Source organism: Sminthopsis crassicaudata, chromosome 4 (genome assembly GCF_048593235.1).
Source record: "Sminthopsis crassicaudata isolate SCR6 chromosome 4, ASM4859323v1, whole genome shotgun sequence".
NCBI lineage: Eukaryota > Metazoa > Chordata > Mammalia > Dasyuromorphia > Dasyuridae > Sminthopsis > Sminthopsis crassicaudata.
Genome location: NC_133620.1, coordinates 222,448,364 through 222,475,664, shown reverse-complemented (window position 1 = coordinate 222,475,664; position 27,301 = coordinate 222,448,364). Strand labels below are relative to the sequence as shown.

Genomic DNA, 27,301 nt, shown 5'->3' with positions numbered 1-27,301 from the left:
TTCTAAAATCATCATTCCCTTGTTTTTTTCGTTTAGATTCCACTCCTAATTTGCTTATGTCAACACTAATTTGTGTAATTCTGGATAATTTTGTAATTCTATGATAATAGAAATCTATGTTTTGAAATCAATGTAACAGATATTTATGGAATGCTTACTATGTGCAAGTTACTGTGTTAGTCAGTCAGAATATAAAGACTAAATCCAATGTATGACCTCTCAGGTCATTCTTCCTGAGAAGGGAGATTCTTCCTGTCTTACATTCTTCCTGTGAAGGAGTGAAATACAACATGAAAACAGAAGTATATGTTTTTGTCAATATGCATAAGAGATTTGCACTTTCATGTGGAAGTACCTGCCCCCCCATTCTATTGTTATGGCAATATTTGTTTTATTTCCTGGGTTCACAATAAAATAAATTTTTAAAATTTTTAAAGAAGTATATATACATTAACTTGAGGGAGAGGAAAACAGTGTAATGGTTAAGGTGATCAGGACAGGTGAATTCCAGTAGGCAATGGCACCTGCACTGAGATTTGAAGGAAACTAATGATTGTGACAAGTGACTCCTGATTCAATGCTGAATTTAGGCAGCAAGAGTACTGGTTTGGCAAGAGTTGCATAAAGTGATCATAATAATTCTGAAAAAATAGAAGATAATGTAATATACAATATAACATATCATATGATGTCTAGATGATGCTTTGGAGTTGCAATAGACTTGTAATGCCAAGTTAAGGAATTTTTATTTTGTCCTAGAGACACTAGGGAGTCATTGAAGATTCTTAAGCAAGGGAATGACATTTTGAAAGGTAAGAACACATTGGCAGTTAGGTGGAAGATGAATCGGAAAGGAGAAACACTAGAGGCTGGGAATCTGGTTGAGAGACTGTTGAAAAAGTTTCAAGAGATGTGAGGAGGGATTTGACCTAGTGTGGTGATTGTGTGAGCAGAAAGACAGAACAGATGTCAGAGATTTATGATCCTGAGTTCTAGACAGTCACTGCTAACTTTGATAGGTCCTACCAAGCTGCAAAGATGTCAAATGTGAGTCCAAAGACTATATGCAGATTGTCTGAAAATCCACTAACCAAGCGTAGAAAGGTTCATCACTGGCATTTTCTGTAGGTGAGTTTTTGGCCATTCCTGTTGATAAGTTTTTTGAGAGGAGTCTTTATCTGTGCTGGTAAACAAAATACTTATGCCCATCCAGCTACTTTTTAGCAAGTACCAAATAAGAAAGAATGAATTAATTGACATTCTGAACCATTGTCACATATCTTCCTAGTTTAATAAAGTTCAATTGAAATTAGCACATTGATTGTTTAGCACAAATGCTGTTAATTTTAACATGCCTATTCATTGTTTGACCTAGAATATAGTGGTGTTTGGTGATGTCCAACTTTTCATGACCCCATTTGGGATTTTCTTTGGCAAAGATGTTGGGATGCTTTGCATTTCCTTCTCCAACTCATTTTATAGATGAGAAAACTGAAGCAAACAAGGTCATGTGCCTTTCCCAGGGTCATACAGCTAGGAAGTGTCTATGGCCAAATTTGAACTTGGGAATCTTCCTGATTCCAACCCTGGTGCTCTATCCACTGTGCTAATTAGATGCCCACTGCTTAGAATAGGTACTAATAAAATGCTTCATAAAAGTTGGTTCTCTCAAGTAAGGTATTTCCCTTGCAATCCCATTGCTAATGATTTATTTAATAAAGCCTTGATTTACTCTCTATCCCTAGTACACAATAAAGGTAAAATTTTTAAAAAGTAAATTTCAATCCAATAATAGCCAGATGTTCAGGAATTCTTATTCAGAAGGGTCTAAGGAAGGCAGTTATACTGAAGTGTTTTGCTAAGTGCCAGGTATACTTATAATGCCAAATCAGATCTCCTAGTGCCTGGAGCACAGCCCCATCTGCAGCCACCCAGTTAGCTACAAATGCAGATTAAGTCCTTTGAGAGCAGACTCTAAGAGCCCAGAATGATTTTTTTTTTTGGTAGGAACATTTGAAATAACATCTTTTCAAGTGTATTGAAGATCAGAATATGAATAGGATGGGGGAGTGGTAGGAAGGGATTGTGAAAAGAGGAAAAAAAACAAAAACAAAAACATTGAGCAGCTTGGATTAGACTGAAGAAGGAAACTTTGGTACTGCTTTATTTCTCTGGCCCTCCTCCCACCACCACCACCTGAAAGAAATGACATCACATTTGCAGCCAACATTTCATTGAAATTCATAAATCCAAGAAGTCATCAAAAATACAAATTATATCCTATGTCCTGTTGAGGTTGTGCAACTACTTTCTGTTTTAGGGTTTGTTTAAGAACCAAGAAGCACTGCAGCATCTTTAGGTTGGTCAAAATTCCTCTTTCATCTTAGAGCAGTTTAGAAAATCATTCTGAATTGTCAGGGCAAAGTTTATTTCTCAAGAGAGGACTAATTACTTATTAAAAAGTCACCTGTCATTGGAGCATTCATGGATACATACATAGGAAACACAGGATGGCCTTTTTTTCTTCTCATTTATCTTGACTTCTCTTCAGCTTTTGATACTATTGGCCACCCTCTTCTAGGATACTCTCACCTCATTGGGTTTTCAGGCCACTTTCACTTCTCCTGACTCTCTTCCTACCGGAATTAGTCTCCCTTATAATATTACTTTACATGGTCAAGATACCAATCTGTGATGTCATTGGTCCTCTTTGAGAATGAAGGACAAACAACAACAATCCATGTCTCACCGCCTAGGTGTGGGTTGGTACTGAGCTTTGTACTGGGTTGATTTCTCTCTGAATATTCTCTTGGTTGTATTTCATCAACTCTCAGATAGTAATTTAATTCTTATCTCTAAGCACATGATTCCTATGTCTACATATTCAGTGTGTCTCTTTCTTAAGCTCTAGTTCCAGATCATTGATTGGACTTTCTAATTGTACGTCCACGGTGTGTCAGCTCCCATCACAACAGGGCCCAAGGAGGAGTGTAGAGGAAATGGGGAGAGATGGGGGGGGGCATCCATATTCCACTTTACTTCATGTATCCATAACAGAAATCACTATCTTTTGTCCAAAATCCACCCTCATTTCCTGATTTCTATTAACGGCATAACCATTTTTTCTCTTCACTCAGATCCACAAAGTCATAGTCATCCTTGATTCTTTATGATTTTTTATTCTTCCTCACTCTTTATATTCAAATCAAGGCTTTGAATTGTCAAGGCTTTTCAATCATCTCTCCTCTCTGATATATTGCAATGTTTTCCTGATTGGTCTTCCTTTTTCAGGTCTCTCTCCACTTTCCAATTTATTTTCTTTACAGATGTCAAATTTATATTCCTGAACCATAGGCCTGACCAAATATCACTGCTCAAGAGCCTCTATTTTAGAAATCCTCTCTTACCTTTAAAATAAAACACAAATTCCTTGAAAGCTCTTCTCAGTCTGGCTCAGCAGTCTAAACTTACTCAGATTCGGTTTCCTCCTTTGTGAAAGGAAGAAAGGACTCAGTGTTGTCTAAGATCCTTTCTAAGCTCTAAATATCCTCTTTTCCTTAGCATAGTGTATTCTAACCAAACTGGCTTATTTTCTGTTCCCTATATGATATTCTGGGACAGTTAGGTAATATAGTATACAAAGTTCCAGACTTAGATTCCACATGACTCATCTTTCTGAGTTCAAATCCTGCCTCAGACAGTTACTACTGTGCGACTCATGAATGCTCCAACAGGTTCCTTAACCCTGTTTGCCTCAGTTTCTCTATCTGTACAATGAGCTGGAAAAGGAAATAGCAAATCACTCCAGTATATTTGCCAAGAAAACCCCCATGGGGTCACACAACTTAAAACAACTAAATAACTTGTGACATTCCAACAACGGCTGTCTCTTTGCCCAGGACACCTGTCATATCTGAAATATACTTTCTCCTTACTTCTGCCTCCTATGATTCCTGTCTTCTTTCAAGGCTCAGCCTCTCCTATAAATTCAAGCTTATCTTGGATTTATTCCCCACTCCAAATTGCTAGTACGCTCATGCTGAGAATTTACTTTGTGTTTATTCTGTATGCATTTTGTTTTTAATATTCTCCATATATAATTTTTTATTCTGCCCTTCCCCCAGTGAATGTAATTTCCATTAATAGCAAGGATTGTTTTGTATTTTGGCTTCATATCAGTTCCTGGCATGTAGTAGATACCTAATGAATTATTGTCCAATCTATGAACATAGGATTGCTATAGATTACATATTTCCCAGTAAGGCAGAGTTTGAAGAGCTTGGTTTGAACTACTATTCTACCATGTAATACCTGCATCATTATGGTTCTTTCTGGGCCTTGTTATTAAAATACAGAGCTTTGACTAAATGATCTCAAAGGCCCTTTCTGGCTCTAAATCCTATGATTCTTTTATATCATTTGATATATATTACTCATGACTTGGGAAAGAAATAAGAGACATAAAAGAAAATTAAGGAGGAACTAACAATGATCCCTCATGAGACCAGTCCAAGTCAGAAATATATTCCTGTAAGTATATCTAAGTTCAGATCCTGCCTTAGGCATTCATGAACGGCAAATCTGGGCAAGTCACAACCTCTCTGGTTCTCAGTTTCTTTACCAATAAAATGGATATATTAATAACATCTTTATTCTGGGGACTCAAAAAATGAAGTTTATAAAGTTCTTTCCAAACTTTAAAAACTGCTTATATAAATATTGGTACCAGAGTATCATTTCATTTAGTCTGTATCTAACTTGTATCTATTTATACATGCTGTCTCCTCCATTAGAATGTTAGTTCTTAGAGAACTAGAATGAGGAATTTGCAAAGTGGTGGTGCAGAGACAAGAAATATTGGAAGGGAATGTCAAATAAACTTCCTACCATTAAGAAGCTACCAGTCTCTTTCAAAAATTTGGGTTTTTTTCATTATCATATTTCTATTGAGATACCCAAACATATACTTCTCCTTCCCTGATCCCACCTATTGATTAAATAATCTGCCTCAAGAATCTCAGTTTCATCAAAAAATATATTAGAAAGTTGTATGAAAGCCATAGCATTTTTAAGTTAAAAGGAATTTCTGAAATCATATAGCAAGTTAATGGCCTAATCAATCAGCCAATTAATATTTTTATTCTTAATGTATTTATTTAAAACATATTTCTCTTGTGTCCTACATGTTGATTTTTCTACTGTTCAGGTCTTTTTGCAACAAAATCCTGAAAGTCTGACAATTCACTGAATATCCATTTTTTTTCCATTCAGGATTATGTTTAAATTTTTTTATAAAGTAACTAATACATACAAGAAACTGTGGTAGGGACTAAGGACATAAATACAAAAATGATAGCAGATACCCACTTCCTCCCCCCACCAATCTTGGTGATGTAAATTCAAATTTTAAATAGGGATCACTAAACTATACATAAAGATCTCTGTTGGCTGCATATTAACTTAGAAAAATCACATATTGATATTATATAAATTCTATTGTATTTGTATTTATTTTGTGAAGTGTTTCCTAATTACATTTTAATCTGTTCCCAAAGCATTGCTGACTTCAGTGCATGTTCAATCCTTCTGTCCTACCTCTCAGGACTATCCTCTTTCCAAAACATAACATTATGGTCCAGAGATTCCAGTGACAACTTTTCATAAAACAAAACAAAACAAAAAAACCTGCTAGAATAAATTAACTCCAGTTGTCTCACAGAACTTTCTCTAGTCAAACTATTTATCATCTGTTTGTGATTGTGTCCAATTATATTCTTTCTGGAGATCCTATGTAGTCACAGTTTTAGCTGTAGTATTCTATGATCGATATCCTTTTGATTTAGGATTGGACAGCAATGTATGATTAGCTAATCTAGTTCCCTTTCATATGAGGTGAGGTTCAGAAATCCATTGTCTAATTATTTTGGCAATTTCAACCCAATCATCTTGATCAAGGAACTGGGGGCTCTATGACTTGCCTAAATCTTTAGAAAGTCAGAATTTTCTGCTTCTAGATTCTTTCATACTGCATCTACAACTTAACACCATGTACAGTTGTTGTCCCTTTAAGAAAACCAAGCAGGTGAATCTAAACTTATAAAGCCAATTATGAGGGGTAAGTATGGTTTGGAAGGTGTTAATTCTCATTACAAAAAGCTCTTTTTCATTTACCAAAGCACCTTCTGAGCTTTATAAAGTAAGGAGGAGGAGGGTAAGAAAAGAGAAGGGGATGGGGAAGAGGAGGAGGCAGAGAAGGAAAAAGAGAAGGGAAGGAGGAAAAGGTAGAGGAGAAAGAGAAGGAACAAGAAGAGGAGTAAATGTCCAACACCCTGCAGGACATTTTAAATAATTTGATTTTTAAAAATTCCATTTATTGCAGAAACTAGGCATTGACCCACATTTAATACCATATACCAAGGTCAGGGTGTATGGGTTCATGATCTAGGAATAAAGAATGGGATTATAAATAAATTAGAGGAACATAGGATAGTTTACCTCTCAGACCTGTGGAAGAGGAATAAATTTATGTCCAAAGAAGAACTAGAGATCATTATTGATCACAAAGTAGAAAACCTTGATTATATCAAATTGAAAAGTTTTTGTACAAACAAAACTAATGCAGATAAGATTAGAAGAGAAACAATAAACTGGGAAAACATTTTTACAGTCAAAGGTTCAGATAAAGACCTCATTTCCAAAATATATAGAGAATTGACTCAAATTTATAAGAATACAAGCCAATCTCCAATTGATAAATGGTCAAAGGATATGAACAGACAATTCTCAGATGAAGAAATTGAAACTATTTCTATTCATATGAAAAAATGCTCCAAGTCATTATTAATCAGAGAAATGAAAATTAAGACAACTCTGAGATACTACTACACACCTGTCAGATTGGCTAGAATGACAGGGAAAGATAATGCAGAATCTTGGAGGGGATGTGGGAAAACAGGGACACTGATACATTGTTGGTGGAATTGTGAATACATCTAGCCATTTTGGAGAATGATTTAGAACTATGCTCAAAAAGTTATCAAACTGTGCATACCCTTTGATCCAGCAGTGTTACTACTGGACTTATATCCCAAAGAGATCTTAAAGAAGGGAAAGGGACCGGTATGTGCAAGAATGTTTGTGGCAGCCCTCTTTGTGGCGGCCAGAAACTGGAAACTACTTGGATGCCCATCAATTGAAAAATGGCTGAATAAATTGTGGTATATGAATATTATGGAATATTATTGTTCTGTAAGAAATGACCAACAGGATGATTTCACAAAGGCCTGGAGAGACTTACATGAACTGATGCTGAGTGAAATGAGCAGGACCAGGAAATCGTTGTATACTTCAACAACAATACCATATGATGATCAATTCTGATGAATGTGGCCATTTTCAACAGTAAGATGAACCAGATCAGTTCCAATAGAGCAGTAATGAACTGAACCAGCTACACCCAGTGGGAGAACTCTGGGGATGACTATGAACCACTGCATGGAATTCCCAATCCCTCTAATTTTGTTCGCCTGCATTTTTTATTTCCTTCACAGGCTAATTGTACGCAATTTTAAAGCCTGATTCTTTTTGTACAGCAAAACAACTATTTGGGCATGTATACATATACTGTATTTAATTTATACTTTAACATATTTAACATATATTGGTCAACCTGCCATCTAGGGAGGGGGGAAGGAGGGGAAAAATTAGAACAAAAGGTTTGGCTATTGTCAATGTTACCCATGCATATATCTGGTAAATAAAAACTATTAAAATATAAAAAAAATCCATTTATGTATAACTTCCCTGGATGTGTCTTTTGGTAAAATGAGAAGCAAATGCATTGTGCGTCTCTGAAACAAGAGGTTGTTCTCCAGGGGAAAGCAAAGGAATGAATGGTTTTCTCAGTCTCATGTCAACCTGCCATCCAGATTTCCTTTAAGAAGTAGTGCCTGGTGTGATGAGCTGTATCACAGATTTTTTTCTTGGGTGTCTCATCAGCTTCTCATAATTGATGAGTGTGATGTTCATATTGGGTATGTAGAATGACAATATTAGTGATGAATCTTGCACAGGTTCTTTAACCCTCTGATGATTTATTGGTGTCTAGCCAAGCTTCATTTGGTGTAACAGCTAAAGCATGCATCATCTCTGAGCTGACACATTGCTCTGGGGGTGCTAGGTTCTGGCTCAAATCTATTTGCTTTAAAACTGTAATTTAAGAATTGATAGTTGCAACCTCCTCCCCCAAAGAACTGTGAATGCAATGTCTGGAATGATAATAATAACTGAGTATATTAGTGATTGCCTGACACTCCTCTGTAATGATTCAGATGCTGGTTTTGGTGCTGAATTTTCTTCCCAAGCTATTAGTAGAAGTGGCTGTTTTGTGGAAGAAATAGTTAGTACTGCAGTAGCAGCTAACATTAGACACTGGGAAATGAGGGCCAGAATGAGCATCTAATGTTGTTCCTAGTTCTCTTCCATGATTAGATGGTCGTCTCAATGAGAGGCTTTTCAATAGTTCGGAATTGGATGGCTATGGAGAATGGATTTAAGAGTCAATGGTTCTAGAACCAGAGAATGTTGAGTAGTTTTCTAGAATGCCTATGGTTCCCAAACTCTCTGGCCAGGACAGGGAATCATGAATCATAGTGGAAGGAGCATTGTATTTAGAGTCAGAGAACCAGTGCTCAAATCCTGACTTACAGTCTTATTCTGTAACATGATATAAAAGTGAGTTGGGATTAAAATGAGGGAGGTCTGTGCAAGGTCACCTACCTCATTTTCTCCTCCAGAGCCATCCAGAGGGTTCAGTGGCCAGATATAGAACAGAGCAGCCAGGATACAGTGAGAGATCTTGGCCTCTTTAATGTAAAGTCTTTAAAAGGTCTTAGTTTGACCAAAGCCTATGTTTATTCAGTGATTAAGGTTAGGTAAGAAATGAGGTAGAGAATGATCTGTTTTACCTAGTAAATAAAATAAAATAAAAACAATCTGGGAGAGGAAAACCCTCAGGATTTCATTTGCTCTTTACATTCACTCTGAGCCAATTTTCTGTAATCAAAATTTATATTCCTTTCTATAGAGCACCCACAGGTAAGGATATGATATCCTATAAGGACTGAGTAAGAGAAAGGAAAGGAAAGGAAAGGAAAGGAAAGGAAAGGAAAGGAAAGGAAGGAAAGGAAAGGAAAGGAAAGGAAAGGAAAGGAAAGGAAAGGAAAGGAAAGGAAAGGAAAGGAAAGGAAAGGAAAGGAAAGGAAAGGAAAGGAAAGGAAAGGAAAGGAAAGGAAAGGAAAGGAAAGGAAAGGAAAGGAAAGGAAAAGGAAAGGAAAGGAAAGGAAAGGAAAGGAAAGGAAAGGAAAGGAAAAAGGGGAAGGAGGGGAGGGGAAAAAAGGGGAAAAAGGAAAAAAGGAAAAATGAAAAAAGGAAAGGAATGGAGAAAGGAAAGGAAAAAGGAAAGGAAAGGGAAGAAAGGAGAAAAGAAAAGGAAGGAAAATCATTTGTCTCACTAGGCCTCTCCTTCCACTTCTCTAAAATGATGGGGTTGAATTAGATGATCTCTGTCTAGGTCCTTTCTATTGTGAAACCCTATGATGAAACTCTACCCTTCCCCTCCCTTCCCTTCCCTTCCTTTCCCTTCTCTTTCCTTTCCTTCCTTCCCTTCCCTCTTCCCTTTCCTTCCCCCTTCCCTTCCTTTCCCTTCCCTTCCCTCTTCCCTTTCCTTCCCTTCCCTTCCCTTTTCCCTTCCCTTCCCCCTTCCCTTCCTTTCCCTTCCCTTCCCTCTTCCCTTTCTTCCCTTCCCTCTTCCCTTCCCTTCCCCCTTCCCTTCCCTTCCTCCCTCTTCCCTTCCCTTCCTTTCCCTCTTCCTTTTCTTCCTTCTCTTCCCCCTTCCCTTCCCTTCCCTTCCATTCCCTTCTCTTCCCTTCCCTTCCCTCTTCCCTTCCTTTCCCTTCCCTTTTTCCTTCCCTTCCCTTCCCTTTTCCCTTCCCTTCCCTTTCCTTCCCCCTCCCCTTCCCTTCCCTTCCCTCTTCCCTTCCCTTCCCTTCCCTCTTCCCTTTTCTTCCTTTCTCTTCCCCCTTCCCTTCCCTTCCCTTCCTTTCCCTTCTCTTCCCTTTCCTTCCCTTCCCTTCCCTCTTCCCTTCCATTCCCTTCTCTTCCCTTCCCTTCCCTCTTCCCTTCCTTTCCCTTCCCTTTTTCCTTCCCTTCCCTTCCCTTTTCCCTTCCCTTCCCTTCCCTTCCCCCTCCCCTTCCCTTCCCTTCCCTTCCTTTCCCTTCTCTTCCCTTTCCTTCCCTTCCCTTCCCTCTTCCCTTCCATTCCCTTCTCTTCCCTTCCCTTCCCTCTTCCCTTCCCTTCCCTTCCCTCTTCCCTTCCCTTCCCTTCCCTCTTCCCTTCCCTTCCCTTCCCTCTTCCCTTTCCTTCCCTTCCCTTCCCTCTTCCCTTTCCTTCCCTTCCCTTCCCTCTTCTCTTTCCTTCCCTTCCCTTCCCTCTTCCCTTTCCTTCCCCCTTCCCTTCCCTTCCCTTCCCCCTTCCCTTCCCTTCCCCCTTCCCCTTCCCTTCCCTTCCCTTCCCTTCCCTTCCCCCTTCCCTTCCCTTCCCTCTTTCCTTCCCTTCCCTTCCCTTCCCTTCCCTCTTTCCTTCCCTTCCCTTCCCTTCCCTTCCCTTCCCTTCCCTTCCCTTCCCTTCCCTTCCCTTCCCTTCCCTTCCCTTCCCTTCCCTTCCCTTCCCTTCCCTTCCCTTCCCTTCCCTTCCCTTCTATCCTGAAACCCTATGATGCTATGGTATTTGACTAGAAGAAACATTTTCTAACTCAGAGATTTCCCTTCACTGGAAATGTGAGAAATAACATGCATGTATATATATATATTATATATATATATATTTATATTTAAGAGCAAGAGAGAGAGAGAGAGAGAGAAGTAAAGTAAATGTACATCTTACTATTAGTAAGGAAATGGATGTCAAATTAAAGCAAAATGAAAATGAAACTAAGATTGGCATTTGCAAACTTTAAGATATAATTCTCATACTCAACAGACAAGCAGCTTCTCCATTTAAAAAAAGCCACCACCTTAAAAAAGAAAAGAAAAAGGACAGCTTCCTTGGTGGAAAAAAGGAGGGGGTATATACTGGCCATATAGCTGCCACATTATGGGGAGAAAAGAAAGACAGTTGGATGCCTCCTACTGTGAGAATGGGACAGTGAGGTTTGGACAGTCCCAACAGTGGGGATAAGAAGAGAGAGGATTAGAGAGTTTTCATAATGGAGAATTGGAAGGGCTAAGATGACTTCCAGAGTAAGAGTGGGGAGAGAGAATTTTGGAAAGCATTCAGAGTAAGAAGAGAGGGTGAAGGAAACATGAACAGCTTCTTCAGGTGGCATTGATAAACAGTCCTATAAAGGATGACTTTTGCTTATGTCTAGCTTTGACATATTCTGTAATTGTTTTCTTTACATGTATCTCCCTTCCCCAGCTATATTGTCCATAGTACAGGAGGTATCTGATATTATATGAACTCCAAAACACCAAAGAGAACTGCTATATTCCTCACAGAAAGGTTGTTCAGTTGCATCCAGTAGAGGTGCTACAAACTGGAATATTTCCTCTGTAACTAAACTATATTCTTTTTCTAACAGCAGCAGCAGGCTTAGTCATCCATGTGAATAAGTTTAAACAGCCTGAAAAATTACCATTGATTTCCAGCATTGATTTTCTGCACCACAGTAACACATTAAATTTGTCTTCTAAAAAAGACAAAAGGGGGGGGGGGTATAAACTTACACTTGGATGAGGAGGAACACATAAAGAAATTATTTTAATAAGTTGACTGTTTTTATACCAGATGAGCCGTGAAAGACATTTTTCAACAAACTTAATTATGTAAAAAATAAAAACCAAACCGAGCATTGAAGAACTTGTGTAATAAATAGGTAGAAAGGACTGGGAGTTTAGCCTGCTGAATCTGTCCTAAAAGTTTGAGGAGTTCTTGTTGCATACCTTAGTAACTCCTTTCTTTTATCCAATAATTTCCCAGGAACCCAAAAAGAAAAGTCCAAAGATAATATGAATAGTACAATGAGCCCAAGTAAATTCTCAGGCTAAATTCTGGAGATGGGGTGGGGTTGAGGACAGGGAAGTTGACAGTTGTATTTAATATTTGAAGGTTTGTTATGTGAAAAGAAAATTAAGACTTGTTCTGTGAGGACCCAGAGGCCAGTACGAGGAGAAATAGGTAGAAATTAAAAAGACAAACTTTGACTCAACCTAAAGAAAAACTCCTTAAGAATTGTCTAAAAATGGAATAAGCACCCTCTTGAATGTAGGAATAATCCCATAATTTTGCATCCTAAGACAAAATGGATGCAAAATGGAAGAATAGATTCATGATTTGGGATGGAATGAATGATCTCTGAAATCCCTTCCAACACTTAAGATCCGATGAGAGTTACACAAAATAGTAAGGTAGGTCTGCTGTATGCAATACCTCAGCCCTGATGCCCAGAATTTCTTGCTTTCTATGTTTATATACATTCTTTTTTCATCACAAGCAGAGTTAGCCTTTCAAATAAGCAGCGCCCTCCCTTTGACCCCTTAGAACATTTTGAAAAATGAACAGTTAAAGGAATTTCAAAGGGAGCCACAAACAAGGAGGGCATTTTTGAAAGAAAGGTGTGAAGTGTGTGTGTGTGTGTGTGTGTGTGTGTGTGTGTGTGTGTGTGTGTTCATGCATGCGCATTTGTAAAAGCAAGCAAGGTGAAATGATTTACAATTTCACATACAATCCTCTTTTGGTGTTCTGCTTTGTCAATGGGAATGCTCTTTTTTTTTTAGTGTGCAAGTTTAGATAGAAAAATCAAATTGAAAAAATAATGTAATGAAATCTGTAATGCATGTCGCAAACCATCCATGTTTATTCTTCCTGTGCAAATAAACTCATTTTATCCTACCCAAAGTAAAAAAGGGAAAGGGGAAGTTTAATTTTTACTCACCAGTCTCTGCCTTCATGTACAGAGCCTATCCTCTGAGGGGTATCTTGAGATAACCAGGTGATGAGAGAGTGGGTTAAAGGATAGGTATACTATGAGGGGGAAGCTTGGGCTACAAATTCAGGTTTTTCTCTCCATAGTGCCACTCCCTGCTTTGAAGAGTTTGCACAGATGAAGGATGGGGATCTTTTCTCCTCCACCTTTGTCAAGGAGGATAGACCTTCTGATCACATACCCTTTGAAATTATGCTATAGCGCTCCTAGGGAACCATGATTCCACTTTCCCAAACCAGTGCTTTAGCACCTCATTCATCATTCAAGTTAGAATTCTCCACATACTCTTCTTACTCTTGAGGCCAGTTTGGGCCAAAAGCCCTTCTCTTGTCCAATTCCTATGAATGACAGAATCAGCCTGAAGGATGGCTGATATAAGCAAATCATTTAAGACATTGAAAGGCAAATTTTATTGCTATGATTTATGCAAAATTTCTCCTGGATTTGCTATTAAAATCACAGATTTTAAAATCTTTATTAATACTTATTGTTGTTTTCAATCTGGAAGAAAAATCCCTTCCCTGATATATTTTTAATATGTCAAAGTGTATTAAAGAGGTGATATGGTAAAGCAGATAATAAGAGGCATCATAGGACAATGAAAAAAGCACTTTATGGAATCTGGGGACCTGGATTCAAATCCTACTTTAAATTTTTTATTTATATTTCCCAGGGGAGGGGAAATCACCAAATGTCTCTGGACTTAACTATGCAATGAGGGAATTAGATTAGATGGCCTCGGAAGTCTCTACCAATGCTAAACTTTTCTGTTTATTTGGACAGCCCTTCAGTGGGGACTGGAAGAGAAAGAATTGGAATTGCCAAAATGGAGATTTGGAAAGGTAAAGGAAAAAAAGCCTCTATTTGCCTCAATTTCTTCCAGTGTAAAACAGAAATAATAATAATAACACCTTCTTCCCAAGGCTGATATTGTAAAGACACTTGTAAATAATTTTTATAAAGCACTTAGCACAGTGCTAGCACATACTAAGTGCTTAATAAATGCTCATGTTCTTCCTTTTTCTCTTAGCTACTAGTTGTAGCATAGCAAATGTACATTTGTGTTAATAGAGGGAATTTTCTCATTTAGAGAAACTGCAGACTCAGTCCCAAAATCACCTTCACCACCATCCAAAAAAACTCTTCACTGTATAACATGATGGAAATGTATAAAGATCATTTATAAAACCAACTTCATTCTATACCATAGAATTACCATATAGTTCAAATGAGGAAATGCACAGAATTAAGGCATTGTTCCTACTACAAACCTGTTTTTACACCACTTTCAGCAAAAAGATTCTTTCCTTTATCAACCACCATACCTTTGGGATAAAGCTTTCTAAAGTTGATTTCAGACCCACAGCTGATTTCTTTTCCTTCCCCTTTTTTCTTCATTTCAAGCTTCATTCAAGCTGCACTCAAATCTGTTAATATTTTTTTTTTCTGTCTGAGTTATGGGACAGTAGAAAAAAAATCACATGTCCTTTCTGATGTGCTGTTCCTAAAGGTAATTTTGGCACACAACTCAAAGCTCAATGCCATTTTGAGTTCAGTGCAGCCTTTTATGAGAACAAAGTTTTGATTAGTAGCATTGTGACAATGCTTTAGTGAATCCTATGGTGCCAGCTGTGGGTCCTTTGAGCAAGGAATAGCATATAGGGTTTCATGGATTGAGCAAGGGACTTCTGAGACTCTTGTGAGTAGCTCTTGTTTCCTTGTAGGCTGCTTTTGTTGTTGTAGAATCATTTTCAGCCTTGAGTTTTAGTGATCCCTTTTGGAAGGATCTCTTGTCAAAGATACTGAAGTAGTGTCATTTCCTTCTCCAGCTCATTTTACATAGGAGGAAACTGAGGCAAACAGGGTTAAGCCATTTACGCACAGTAACATAGCTAGGAAGTATCTGAGGCCAAATTTGAACTCAAATCTTCTTGACTTCAGGACTGACATTCTATTCACTATACCACCTAGCTGCTCTCACAATTTAGCTCTTTTAAGGCTGCTTTTATTTGGGGGTCAATCAATATGTTTTTATTTAAGGAATTGATTATCTTAACACTCAAGCCTAAGTGGTCCATTACACCAGATATGGCATTCCTCCTGGGTCACAGGTCTGAGTTTCATGGTGAAGTAAGAATAAATTAAAGAAAACAACACTGTGATTCTTTTTAAAAACTCTCTTTTCCAAGTCCTTACTATATTACATGTGGGGAAACTGAGGCTTAATGAAGAAAAGTGATTTGTTCACAGTCACATAGTACTTTCCATATACTTTGTGGAAATACATAATTAAAAAAAAACCCCACAGCTTGACTATCTGTGTAGTATAAATAACATTGGGTTTGGAAATAGGAAATCTGGATTTTAGGTCTACCTTTGCTATTAATTAGCTCTGTGAGTTGGTACAATTCATTTAATCTTCCTCCTCCTGTTTCCTTCTAGATGCATGCAGGAGGAGAATGAGAGATATGAGTTAGAAAATCTTTGATGTTTCATTTATTGCTGACAATTGACAGATTATATTCCAATCTGCCAATTTACATGTATTCAATTATGCAATTTTTGACCTTTGTAAAACTTCTGTTTCATCTTGACCACTGGTCATTTCACACTCACATGTTTGATCATGATGTGCAGTCAACTCATAAAATCCAAATACTTTCACAAAACTGTTAGTTACTAAAGTGTACTTTGATACCCAAGTTTTCTTAATATGAAATCAGAAAGCAATAGAAAAAAATTCCAGTGAAAATATTTTCTGTCATTATAAATAAAATGTGGTAAATGGCATACACACACACATATTATATATATATATTTGATCTGAGCTTATACTTTTTCAGTGGCATAGAAAACTCATAGCACACAATATTGTGAGCAACCTATAAAGTTATTTTTTTCCATATGGGGCAAGGACTTAAAGGTCCCATCAGCTGATGTTGTTAATTGTATAAAACAAGCTATTGAGCCACCAAACAGATAAACTTATAATAATCACCCTTAAACATGTACTGAGTGCATGCTTAATGGGTTAATATTAACTAATTTTAACTTCTCCTCAAAGGAGGAATTTTTCACTAATTTTGAACATGGATTATATGATGAGGAAGTGAGAATACATCAAAGAGGAACATGTCAAGGAGGAACATGTAATGGGAGGATCAAGTAGTATGTTAATTTCATCATTTCCTCTTGCAAGAACAGTAAGTACACCAATTTCATACATTCCTGAGTTCTGTTTAACTTTGTAGCATATTTCTAACAAACAGTATAAAAATTCACTTCACTGAGGTAGACCTGCAACTCATCTAATCTTCTTAAAGAATTGCTTGGGGCATAGGGAAATTGGCTAGCATGTAGCTAGTATTTATCAGAGACAGGATTTAAAGCCAGAAATTCTGACTTCAAGGACAACTCTTTAACCATCAAACCATATTTCTTTTCCACCTGTACTACTGAGATAAATATTATACAAGGGAGAATGGCAAATTTAGAACTAGTGAGTTTGTTCCCTTAAAAAGAAGATTTTATTGTAATTTACAACTTACAGGAACTGGGAGTAATTTTAAAATGCTGAACATCATTCTCAAAATTTATAAACTCATTTTAGGATAGCAGCACAAAATACAAATCAAACTTAAGTGGCACTTTTAAGAAAGTCCCAAGATTCCATCATAACCTCTTGTCTCTTTTGAACGTTAACTATGGAACAGATGAGTGCAAAGAGGTCTAGCTGAGAGACCTAACTTCTATTTGATCACAAAGAAGTGCACTTCAGATCAATACAGCAAAGTGGAAACCAGAGTTTGAATATTGGATATTGTGATCAGTCCTGTCAATTCCCTACAGTCTTCACTATACATACTGTACTTATGCTGCTTCATAATATTATTCATTCAACTAAACATTTATTAAGTGCCCATGATGTGCAGTGCCCTGGCTTTAGAGGAGACATTTTTTTTTTGTATGTACATTTTCTTCCTCACATTATAAACTATTTTTTCTCATTTTTATTTATGGACTAAAACAAGCATTTTCATAACAAAGTATAATTTCTTTTAAAAATGGTGATTGTACATGAAACTGAAAGTATATTATGTATTTTTAAGGATATTAACCATGTCTTTTATTTCCAAGTAAGTATCCACTATAATCACTTGCATGCAACTATCTTGTATTCATTATGCATTTATTTGTAATGGGCCAGAACTCTGGAGAAAGGTGTTAACTCAGTGGAATTGATAAAACAATGGTTATCTAGTTTGGCATGGTCATTAATCCATCTCTAGTTCAGTATGACTGATTTAATCTTACAACAAATAATGGTTTCCTAGTGATATGATAATTGGTTTATATTCAGTATACTTAATGAGGTAATTGTAATAGAGTATATAAACTGGGGACAAACTCAGCCAGAGACAGAAAGTCTTGACCACTATCCTGGTGGCTCTCCTGCCTCCTTCACTTCTCCACTGAAACCAAGACCCATTTGGGGGTCCCTCAGAAAGCTAGCCTGACCCTAGACGAAGGATACAGACTGTGAAGGAGATAATTGTAATAGAGTATATAAACCTAATTGAATATTATAATGATAATGGTCCTGATTCAATTGCTAAAGAAACATTATATATACAAACTTTATAGCCAATAACTTTAAAGAATAGCCAATAGCTTTAAAGAATTACAAAAATTTTAGAATAGGAAAAAGACAGAGGAGGAGGACCATGGTACTGACAAAGTAGCTGAAAAGCATAAAAAATTAGGCAAGAAAGGAGTTAAGTACAATGCTGATAAAATTAAGGAGTGTACTGCTTCACAGTAGGGAGGGCCATTAGGGCATTCCCCATCCCTTGACTCTGCTCCCTCAATTAACCCTTCATGGGTGGAGGGACAAGGAAGAGGGGCAGGGGCAGTGACACAATCAGCACCACCCATGAAGCAGCCTATGACAAGATTACAAAAGGTACTAGTAAAAGCTAAAAAAGGACAGGATATATCTGATTTAAGAATAATAGCATACCCTGTGATTGAAGAATTTGATTCTTCAGGTCAAGCCAGGAGAAGATACACTCCTTGTGATATAAAAACTATCAAAGATCTGAAAAAGACTTGCACTCTTTATGGGGCTACATTGTCTTATGTTAAGATAGTACTAGAGAATTTGGCTTATGAAATTTTAACCCCTCGTGATTGGAAATCTATAGCAAGGACATGTTTAGAACCTGGACAAAACTTGTTGTGGCTTTTGAAGTATAGTGAACTCTGTAGGACAGGGTAGGCCACCATGAGGCAGGTGTAGAAGTGGGTCTGGGGACCAATGTTGATAAGGATGGCAAGGGGGATGACCAGGGCACCCACGGCCACGTCGGCCACGGCCAGCGACACAATGAAGCAGAAGGTAGCATCACGAAGAGCCTGGTTCACCTTCACTGTCCAGATCACCAGCACGTTCCCAGGCACTGACACCAGAGTGATGAGCAGCTCGATGCCAATGTAAGTGGCCTGGAAGGCTGATATGGAAGGTGGCATGGTGGGCACAAAGCAGGAACATCAGCTGGCAGGTACTGGTGGGCACACAGCAGGCACCTTGACATATACTTTTCAGGGATATCCATACAAATGATGAGGTTAACCTGGAGTTAATATACCAATCATCTTTGAACAACTAGCAAGTATAGATCATTATGCAGACACTTTAGTGCAGACTAATTACCCTTTGATAGCATATGAGCAAATTGCTGTTGCTATCAAAGCATGGGGCACCCTCCCAGGAAAACAAGACAAAGGGAAAGCCTTCACAAAAATAGAGCACGGTCCAAATGAACCCTTTGCTTATTTTGTGGGACATCTGCAGATAGTTGTCATAGGAACTATTGGTAAAAATGCAGCAAAAGGAATATTGATAAAACAACTTGCTAGAGAAACTGCTAATGAAGTTTGTAGAAGAATTATACTAGGACTACACAAGGAGGCTTCTTTAGAGGAGATCATAAGACACTGTGCCACAGTGGGCACAAATGCCTTTTATACTCAGGCTATGATGCAGTATATGGGAAAGCAGGGCCCCTTTTGGCAAGGGACTTCCAGAGAGACTCGTTGATGCTTTCAGCGTGGTAAAGTAGGACATCTGAAAGCTCAATGTAGGTATAGAGATAGAGTGAGAGGACATGGTGAGAGAACAAGACTCAAAACCCCATGTCCAAAATGCAACAGGGGCTTCCATTGGGCATCAGAATGTAGCTTGACTCAGGAAAATGGAAAGCGAGGCCCAGCTCCAGGACCCCAGTGGGTGTCAGAATATAAATTGACTTGGGAAAACAAGAGGTGGGCCCAGCTCCAGGGTCCCAGGCAAAAAACACTTGGGGTATGATGGCAGCCAAGGTTACACCCAGAGAATCTTTAGAAGTTCAGTACCCCAACATGATTAATGAGTCAAAAAGCAATCAAATGGGAGAAAGGGATTACAACAGAGGGACAATGTTCAATGTGAGCAGCTCTCCAAGATAATTGCCAGGTGATAAGGAGAGATCCCAAAAGTGGTGAATGGAAGGGATCAGATAGGTTAACTGCTTGGGGAAGAGGGTTTGCTTGTATATCTACAGATGGAGAAGGAATCAGATGGGTGCCAACAAGTCATATACACCTTGTCCATTGGAGAGAGACAGAAAAAGAGAAAAACCTCAAAACAAAGAAAACTCAAGAAACATTGAGTGGTTCTATCTCTGACTACATGTGCCACTGAAAAAGTATGACTGTTAACCTAATGTGTATGGAAACTGACTCATGAACATCAAAAATTGTTGATAACACTATTGTAGAACTTTAAAACCAGCAGGAATCATTGGATTCCCTGAGACATGATAAGACTATTGCTGGACTTCAGAATTTATAGGAATCATTAGATTCCCTGACACAAAAAGTAATGGACAATAGATTGGTTTTGGACTATTCCTAGTATTTATGGATATGTGTAATTCCTCATGGTGATTCACGTTGTTTGTTATATCATTACTAGCCTGTGTTATATTACTATGTGCTTATGTAATACTTCCCATGTTGATGGATTTATGGATACCTGTTTCAAGTGAGATTCTTCAGAAACCTGATAACAAAATCTGATTTGACTCCCCATTTCTCTTTGGTGTTTTCATGCCCCGTTCTGAGAAGTCAGGGAGGGCATGATCATCTCCTTTTTGGGGTTCTCACCTCCCTGAGAAGTCAGGGAGGGCATGACCATCTATGTTCTAAAACTAAAGAAAGTGGGAGATGTAAGACCAGAACACTGGAAAAAGGTGTTAACTCAGTGATGATAAGACAATGGCTAACTAGTTTAGCATGGTGATTAATAGTTCTCTAGTTCAGTATGATTGATTTGATCTTAAAACATATAATGGTTTGCTAGTGATATGATGATTGGTTTATACTCAGTATACTGTAATGAGGTAATTGTAATAGAGTATATAAACTGGGGACAAACTCAGACAAAGACAGAGAAGATTTGACCACCATCCTGGTGGCTGGATCTCCTGACTCCTGCATTCCTTCATTGAAACTAAGATCCATTCAGATAATGACCCACCAAACCCATTCCTACTACATAGTAAACCCTAGCCCATGGCCATTCACAGGAGCTCTCTCAGCACTTCTTCTCACATCTGGACAAACCATATGATTTCACTTTCACTCTATCCTCCTTCTCCTAATTGGAATTACATCAATACTTCTTACAATATTCCAGTGATGACGGGACATTGTACAAGAAGGAACCTTTCAAGGCCATCACACCCCTGTAGTTCAAAAAGGCTTACGATATGGCATAATCCTTTTCATCACCTCAGAAGTATCACATCAGAAGTCCCCCAGAAAGCTAGCCTGGTCCCACGTGAAGGAGACAGACTGTGAAGGAGATAATAAAGACTTTGGACTTTATTCCTGACTGTTCTCATGGTGATTATTTTGCTGAGACCCTGGCTGGTCCAAAGGCCCTCCAGAAAGCTAACCATAAAAACATATATTCTATATGAATATATAAAACATATATTCTATATTTTGTTATTCTTGTTCAGGTTTTTTTTTTTTTTTTTTTTTTGGTCATGTCTGACTCTTTGTGACCCCCTACAAGGTTTTCTTGGCAAAGATATTGGAGTTGTTTTCCTTTTTTACTTGTACCTACTTGTAGAATTCTGGTTTGAAAATTAAGCTTGGACTTCCATGGGCAGAGCGCCAAGATGGTGGAGAGGATACACATTTCTTTCTGACCTTCTGTTATACCCCTCAGACCAATTAGCAAATCCAGGTTCTCAATTAGCTCTGGACCGGCAGAATCCACAAATATTGGGAGTGCAACAAATTACCAGCAGGAGATAATTTCAAAGATCACCAAAGATCTGTTTTGATTGGAAACAGGAGGGAGGCAACCACCACAAGCAGCTGGCACAGACTACAGTGCAGCCAGCGCAGGCAGTGCAGAGTCCTAGGGCAGTGTGGACTCTGTAGGGCAGTGCAGTCTCTGAATGGCAGAGAATCTATGGGAGGACTCTACCACAGTGTTGGCCACTCTGTCATGATTGCAAGCCAGTAGATCAGCAGAGAAGTTATAAAACCTCCAACACAAACACAAAAGATCAATAGTGGACCCCAAAACACCAGAATCTCACAGGACCTGGCCATGCCCACCCAGCACTGGGAGTGAGTTAGCACTGACCCAGCATGTAGCCTGCTTATAAAGGAAGCTGCTGTCTGTAGAAGAAGCTTGGAAAACCTCCCCTGCCCTAAAAGCAGACATTATTTTAAAAAAAAAAAAAAAGGAGCAAAAAAGCAAAGAGAACTCTAACAATAGACAGTTTTTATGGTGAAAGAGAAGAACAGATTCCAAACCCTGAGGAGACTAAAAGCAGATCATCTCCAGATGAAGCACCAAAGGGTGATATAACCTAATCCTCAGCATACAAGGCTCTCCTAGAAGAAATTTAAAAGGATCTTAAAAGAGAGCTAGAAGAAATGTTAGGATTACTAGGTGAGAACTCAGGTTGTCTGGACAATGACAAGGTGAGAACTCAGGTTGACTTGATAGTTCTCTGGATCATATTCTAAGAGGAGCAAGCTCATTGGTTGGAGTACTTCTTCCCAGAAGCCCTTGCATTATCCCACACCCATTCTCTGGGAGGATAAAAGAGGCAACATTGGGCCTGGACAAGCAGTCTGGATTGGGGAAGGACAAGAGCTGGAGGAGATTCAGAGCCAGGATTCAGGAAGAAGAAGAGGCTGGCTGGAGGCTCCAGAAGCCTCCCAAGAAACCTGCTCATAGAGGAAAAGATTATACAGAAAAGAAACCTCCTCCCAGAGAAGGATTACAACTGAGAGAAGATCAGAACATTACAAAGAAAAATGGAGAAAGAAAATGAACACTTTGCAAGAGGGTTTGGAAAAGACATATAACTCATTAAAAGATAGATTTGATAAATGGAAAAAGGAAATCAACTCCCAGAAAAACAGAATTTGTAAAATGGAAAAAGAAAATAACTCTTTAAAAAACAGAATTTGTGAAATGGAAAAAAATTCCATAGAACAGAACAGCTCATTTGAAAATTCAATTGGACAAATACAAAAAGAAGTAAAAAAAGTAAATAAAGAAAATAATTCACTAAAAATCAGAACTGAATGAATGGAAATGAATGGCACAATGAGACAACAAGAATCAGTCAAGCGATACCAAAAAAAATGAAAAAATAGAAAAAAATAGAAAATACCTAATTGGGAAAACATCTAACCTGGAAAATAGATCTAGGAGAAACAATCTAAGGATTATTGGGCTAACTGAAAACTATGATGAAAAAAGAGCCTAGACACTATTTTTCAGGAAATCATCAAAGAGAATTGCCTGGATGTCATAAAATCAGAAGGTAAAATAATCATTGAAAGAATTCACTAAACACCTCCTGAAAGAGACCCCAACATTAAATATTGTGGCTAACTTTCAGAACTATCGAATGAAGGCAAAAATATTACCAGCAGCAAGAAAGAAACAACTCAAATACTGAGGAGTCACAACAAGGATTACTCAGGACCTAGCAGCTTCCACTTTAAAGGATTGAAAGGCCTGGATCTTATATTCCAAAAGGCAAAGGAACTTGGAATGCAGCCAGCAATAAATTACTCTGCTAAACTGAGCATTTTCTTTCAGGGAAACAGGTGAATTCCATTTATTTCTGATGAAAAGACCAGAGCTAAAAAAAAAAATTGACCTCCAAATACAGAACTCAAGAGAACCATAAAAAGGTAAAAAGAAAAGAACTCTTGAGAACAGTATTTCTGTTATACATAGAGAGTGCATGTGTAAAGTGATTTTGTTGTTATAATATAATATAAATAATAAATAAAATAAATAAATATAATAATATATAATATAAAAAATATTAAAAAAAATAAATGAGTGGAAAGGGAAATGTACTGGAAAAAAGAGGAAAGTGGAGGTAAAATGAGGGAAATTACATCTTAGGAAGAGGCAAAGAAAACCTACTATAACTGAGGGAAAGAAAGGAGCATGATGAACATTGTGTGAATCTTACTCTCATCAAATTTGGATCAAAGAAAGAATATTAGATATATTTGGTTTCACTGAAAACTTCTCTCACATTATAGAAAAAAATAGAAATAGTAGGGGAAAAGTATAAGGAAAAGGGAGGGTCTCTAAAGGAGGAGGACTGCTTGAGTCAAAAAGTGCTCATAAGTAAAATACCGAAGAGGAGGAAGAGGGAAAAAAGGGAAAAAAAGTATAATTTGGGATTAATAAGATGGCAGGAAATACAGAATTAGTAGTTTTAACCATAAATGTGAATGGGGTGAACTCTCCAAAAAAATGGAAGCAAAGAGCAGACTAGATTAAAAGCCAGAATCTTGCAATGTGTTATTTACAAGAAACTCATTTAAAACAGAGTGATATATACAGAATAAAGATAAAAGGCTGCAGCAGAATCTATTATGCTTCAGGTGAAGTTAAAAAAAAAGAAGGGATAGCCATCCTGATCTCAGATCAAGCAAAAGCAAGTAAAATAATCATTGAAAGAATTCACTAAACATCTCCTGAAAGAGACCCCAACATTAAATATTGTGGCTAACTTTCAGAACTATCGAATGAAGGCAAAAATATTACCAGCAGCAAGAAAGAAACAACTCAAATACTGAGGAGTCACAACAAGGATTACTCAGGACCTAGCAGCTTCCACTTTAAAGGATTGAAAGGCCTGGATCTTATATTCCAAAAGGCAAAGGAACTTGGAATGCAGCCAGCAATAAATTACTCTGCTAAACTGAGCATTTTCTTTCAGGGAAACAGGTGAATTCCATTTATTTCTGATGAAAAGACCAGAGCTAAAAAAAAAAATTGACCTCCAAATACAGAACTCAAGAGAACCATAAAAAGGTAAAAAGAAAAGAACTCTTGAGAACAGTATTTCTGTTATACATAGAGAGTGCATGTGTAAAGTGATTTTGTTGTTATAATATAATATAAATAATAAATAAAATAAATAAATATAATAATATATAATATAAAAAATATTAAAAAAAATAAATGAGTGGAAAGGGAAATGTACTGGAAAAAAGAGGAAAGTGGAGGTAAAATGAGGGAAATTACATCTTAGGAAGAGGCAAAGAAAACCTACTATAACTGAGGGAAAGAAAGGAGCATGATGAACATTGTGTGAATCTTACTCTCATCAAATTTGGATCAAAGAAAGAATATTAGATATATTTGGTTTCACTGAGAAACTTCTCTCACATTATAGAAAAAAATAGAAATAGTAGGGGAAAAGTATAAGGAAAAGGGAGGGTCTCTAAAGGAGGAGGACTGCTTGAGTCAAAAAGTGCTCATAAGTAAAATACCGAAGAGGAGGAAGAGGGAAAAAAGGGAAAAAAAGTATAATTTGGGATTAATAAGATGGCAGGAAATACAGAATTAGTAGTTTTAACCATAAATGTGAATGGGGTGAACTCTCCAAAAAAATGGAAGCAAAGAGCAGACTAGATTAAAAGCCAGAATCTTGCAATCTGTTATTTACAAGAAACTCATTTAAAACAGAGTGATATATACAGAATAAAGATAAAAGGCTGCAGCAGAATCTATTATGCTTCAGGTGAAGTAAAAAAAAAGAAGGGATAGCCATCCTGATCTCAGATCAAGCAAAAGCAAAAAAATGATCTAATTAAAAGAAATAAGGAAGGAAACTATATCTTGTTGAAGGGTGCCATAGATAATGAAGCAATATCATTATTAAACATATATGCACCAAGCAGTGTAACATCTAATTCCTAAAGGAGAAGTTAAGAGAGTTGCAAGAAGAAATAGAAAGCAAAACTATAATAGTGAGAGATCTCAAACTTTCACTCTCAGAACTAGATAAATCAAGCCACAAAACAAATAAGAAAGAAGTTAAAGAGGTAAATAGAATACTAGAAAAGTTAGATATGATAGATCTTTTGAGAAAATTTAATGGAAACAAATTACACTTTCTTCTCAGCAGTTCATAGAACCTATACCAAAACTGACCATATGTTAGAACATAAAGACCTCAAAATCAAATGCTGAAAGGCAGAAATAGTAAATGCATTTTTTTTTCAGATCATGATGCAACAAAAGTTACATTCAATAAAAGGCCAGGGGAAAATAGACCAAAAAATAATTGGAAACTAAATAATCTCATTCTAAAGAATGAATGGGTGAAACAGCAAATCATGGACACAAGAGAATGACAATAATGAGGCAACATACCAAAATTTGTGGGATGCATCCAAAGCAGTAATAAGGGGAAATTTTATATCTCTAGATGCTTGCTTGCATAAAATAAAGAGAAGATCAATGAATTGGCTTGCAACTAAAAAAGGTAAAAAAAGAACAAATTAAAAACCCCTAATCAAATAACAAACTTGAAATTCTAAAAATAAAAGGAGAGATCAATAAAATTGAAACTAAAAGAACTATTCAATTAATAAATAAAACTAAGATTTGGTTTTATGAAAAAAACCACAAAGCAGCTAAACCTTTAGTTAATTTGATTAGAAAAAGGAAAAAGGAAAATCAAATTGTTAGTGTCAAAAATGAAGAGGGAGAACTATCCACCAATGAAGAGGAAATTAGAGCAATAATTAGGAGTTACTTTGCCCAACTTTATGCCAATAAATTTGGCAACCTAAGTGAAATAGAGGAATATCTATAGAGGGCTGAAACTCTGAATAGGTGTACTTGAATCAGACAACCAAGTACTTAAGGCTAATTACTTATTCAATGTGAGACAATGACTCTATTAGCATATGTTTGGATAAATGGCTCTTCTCACAGTTGATGCTGACTAAATGTTTGGTGTTAAGATAATCATAAGCAAGGATTAGAGGGTGGGGTGAGAGAGGCCAGAGTGACTTGGTGGCAGGACAAGGAAGAGAAAGGTGGAGATTCTTTATTCCAGAATAGAGGAAAGAGTTTTGGTAAGCCTTGTGGCAGCTTGTCTACGCCCTTCACTTCTTCTTCTAAAGACCAAAGATTTTAATTTATCCTGACTCTGGCTGACCCTGAAGCCTTCCAGGGAACTAATCTGTATGCTACAAATATCTACAAAAATATAAATTTTCCAGATTAACATAAGAGGAAATGAATTACTTAAATAGTCCCATTTTAGAAAAAGAAATAGAACAAACTAATAATCAACTCCCTAAGAAAAATTCTCCAAGACCAGATGGATTTACATGTGAATTCTACCAAACATTTAAAGAACAATTAACCCCAATATTATATAAACTATTTGAAAAAATATGGAAAGAAAGACTCCTACCAAATTCCATTTATGACACAGACATGGTACTGATACCTAAACCAGGTAGGATGAAAACAGAAAGAAAATTATAGGCCAATCTCCCTAATGCATATTGATGCAAAAATCTTAAAATATTAACAGAGATTACCAAAAAATCACCCCCAGGATAATACATCATGACTAAGTAAGATATATACCAAGAATGCAGGGCTGGTTTAATATTAGGAAAACTATTAGCATAACTGACTATATCAATAATTAAATTAACAAAAATCATATGATTATCTCAATTGATGCAGAAAAAGCATTGATAAAATCCCACACCCATTCCTAGTAAAAAACACTAGAATGTAAAGGAATAAATGGACTTTTCCCCAAAACAGTCAGTAGCATCTATTTAAAACCATCAGCAAGCATCATATATAATGGGGATAAACTGGAACCATTCCCAGT

At 37.2% G+C, this 27,301-nt stretch overlaps 1 protein-coding gene across 1 annotated transcript in view; it reads right to left on the bottom strand.

Annotated features, from left to right (window-relative positions):
* Positions 1–18,572, bottom strand: part of LOC141540704 (adenosine receptor A1-like) — a 29,771-nt gene extending 11,199 nt beyond the window's left edge. The window contains exons 1-3 of the mRNA XM_074264706.1: positions 18,266–18,572; positions 1,092–1,146; positions 262–268 (exon numbers count right to left, since the gene is read on the bottom strand). Of these exons, the coding sequence (XP_074120807.1) occupies positions 262–268; positions 1,092–1,146; positions 18,266–18,572 (369 nt within the window). The remainder of the gene's footprint in view (positions 1–261; positions 269–1,091; positions 1,147–18,265) is intronic.
* Between the last annotated feature and the right edge of the window lie 8,729 nt (positions 18,573–27,301).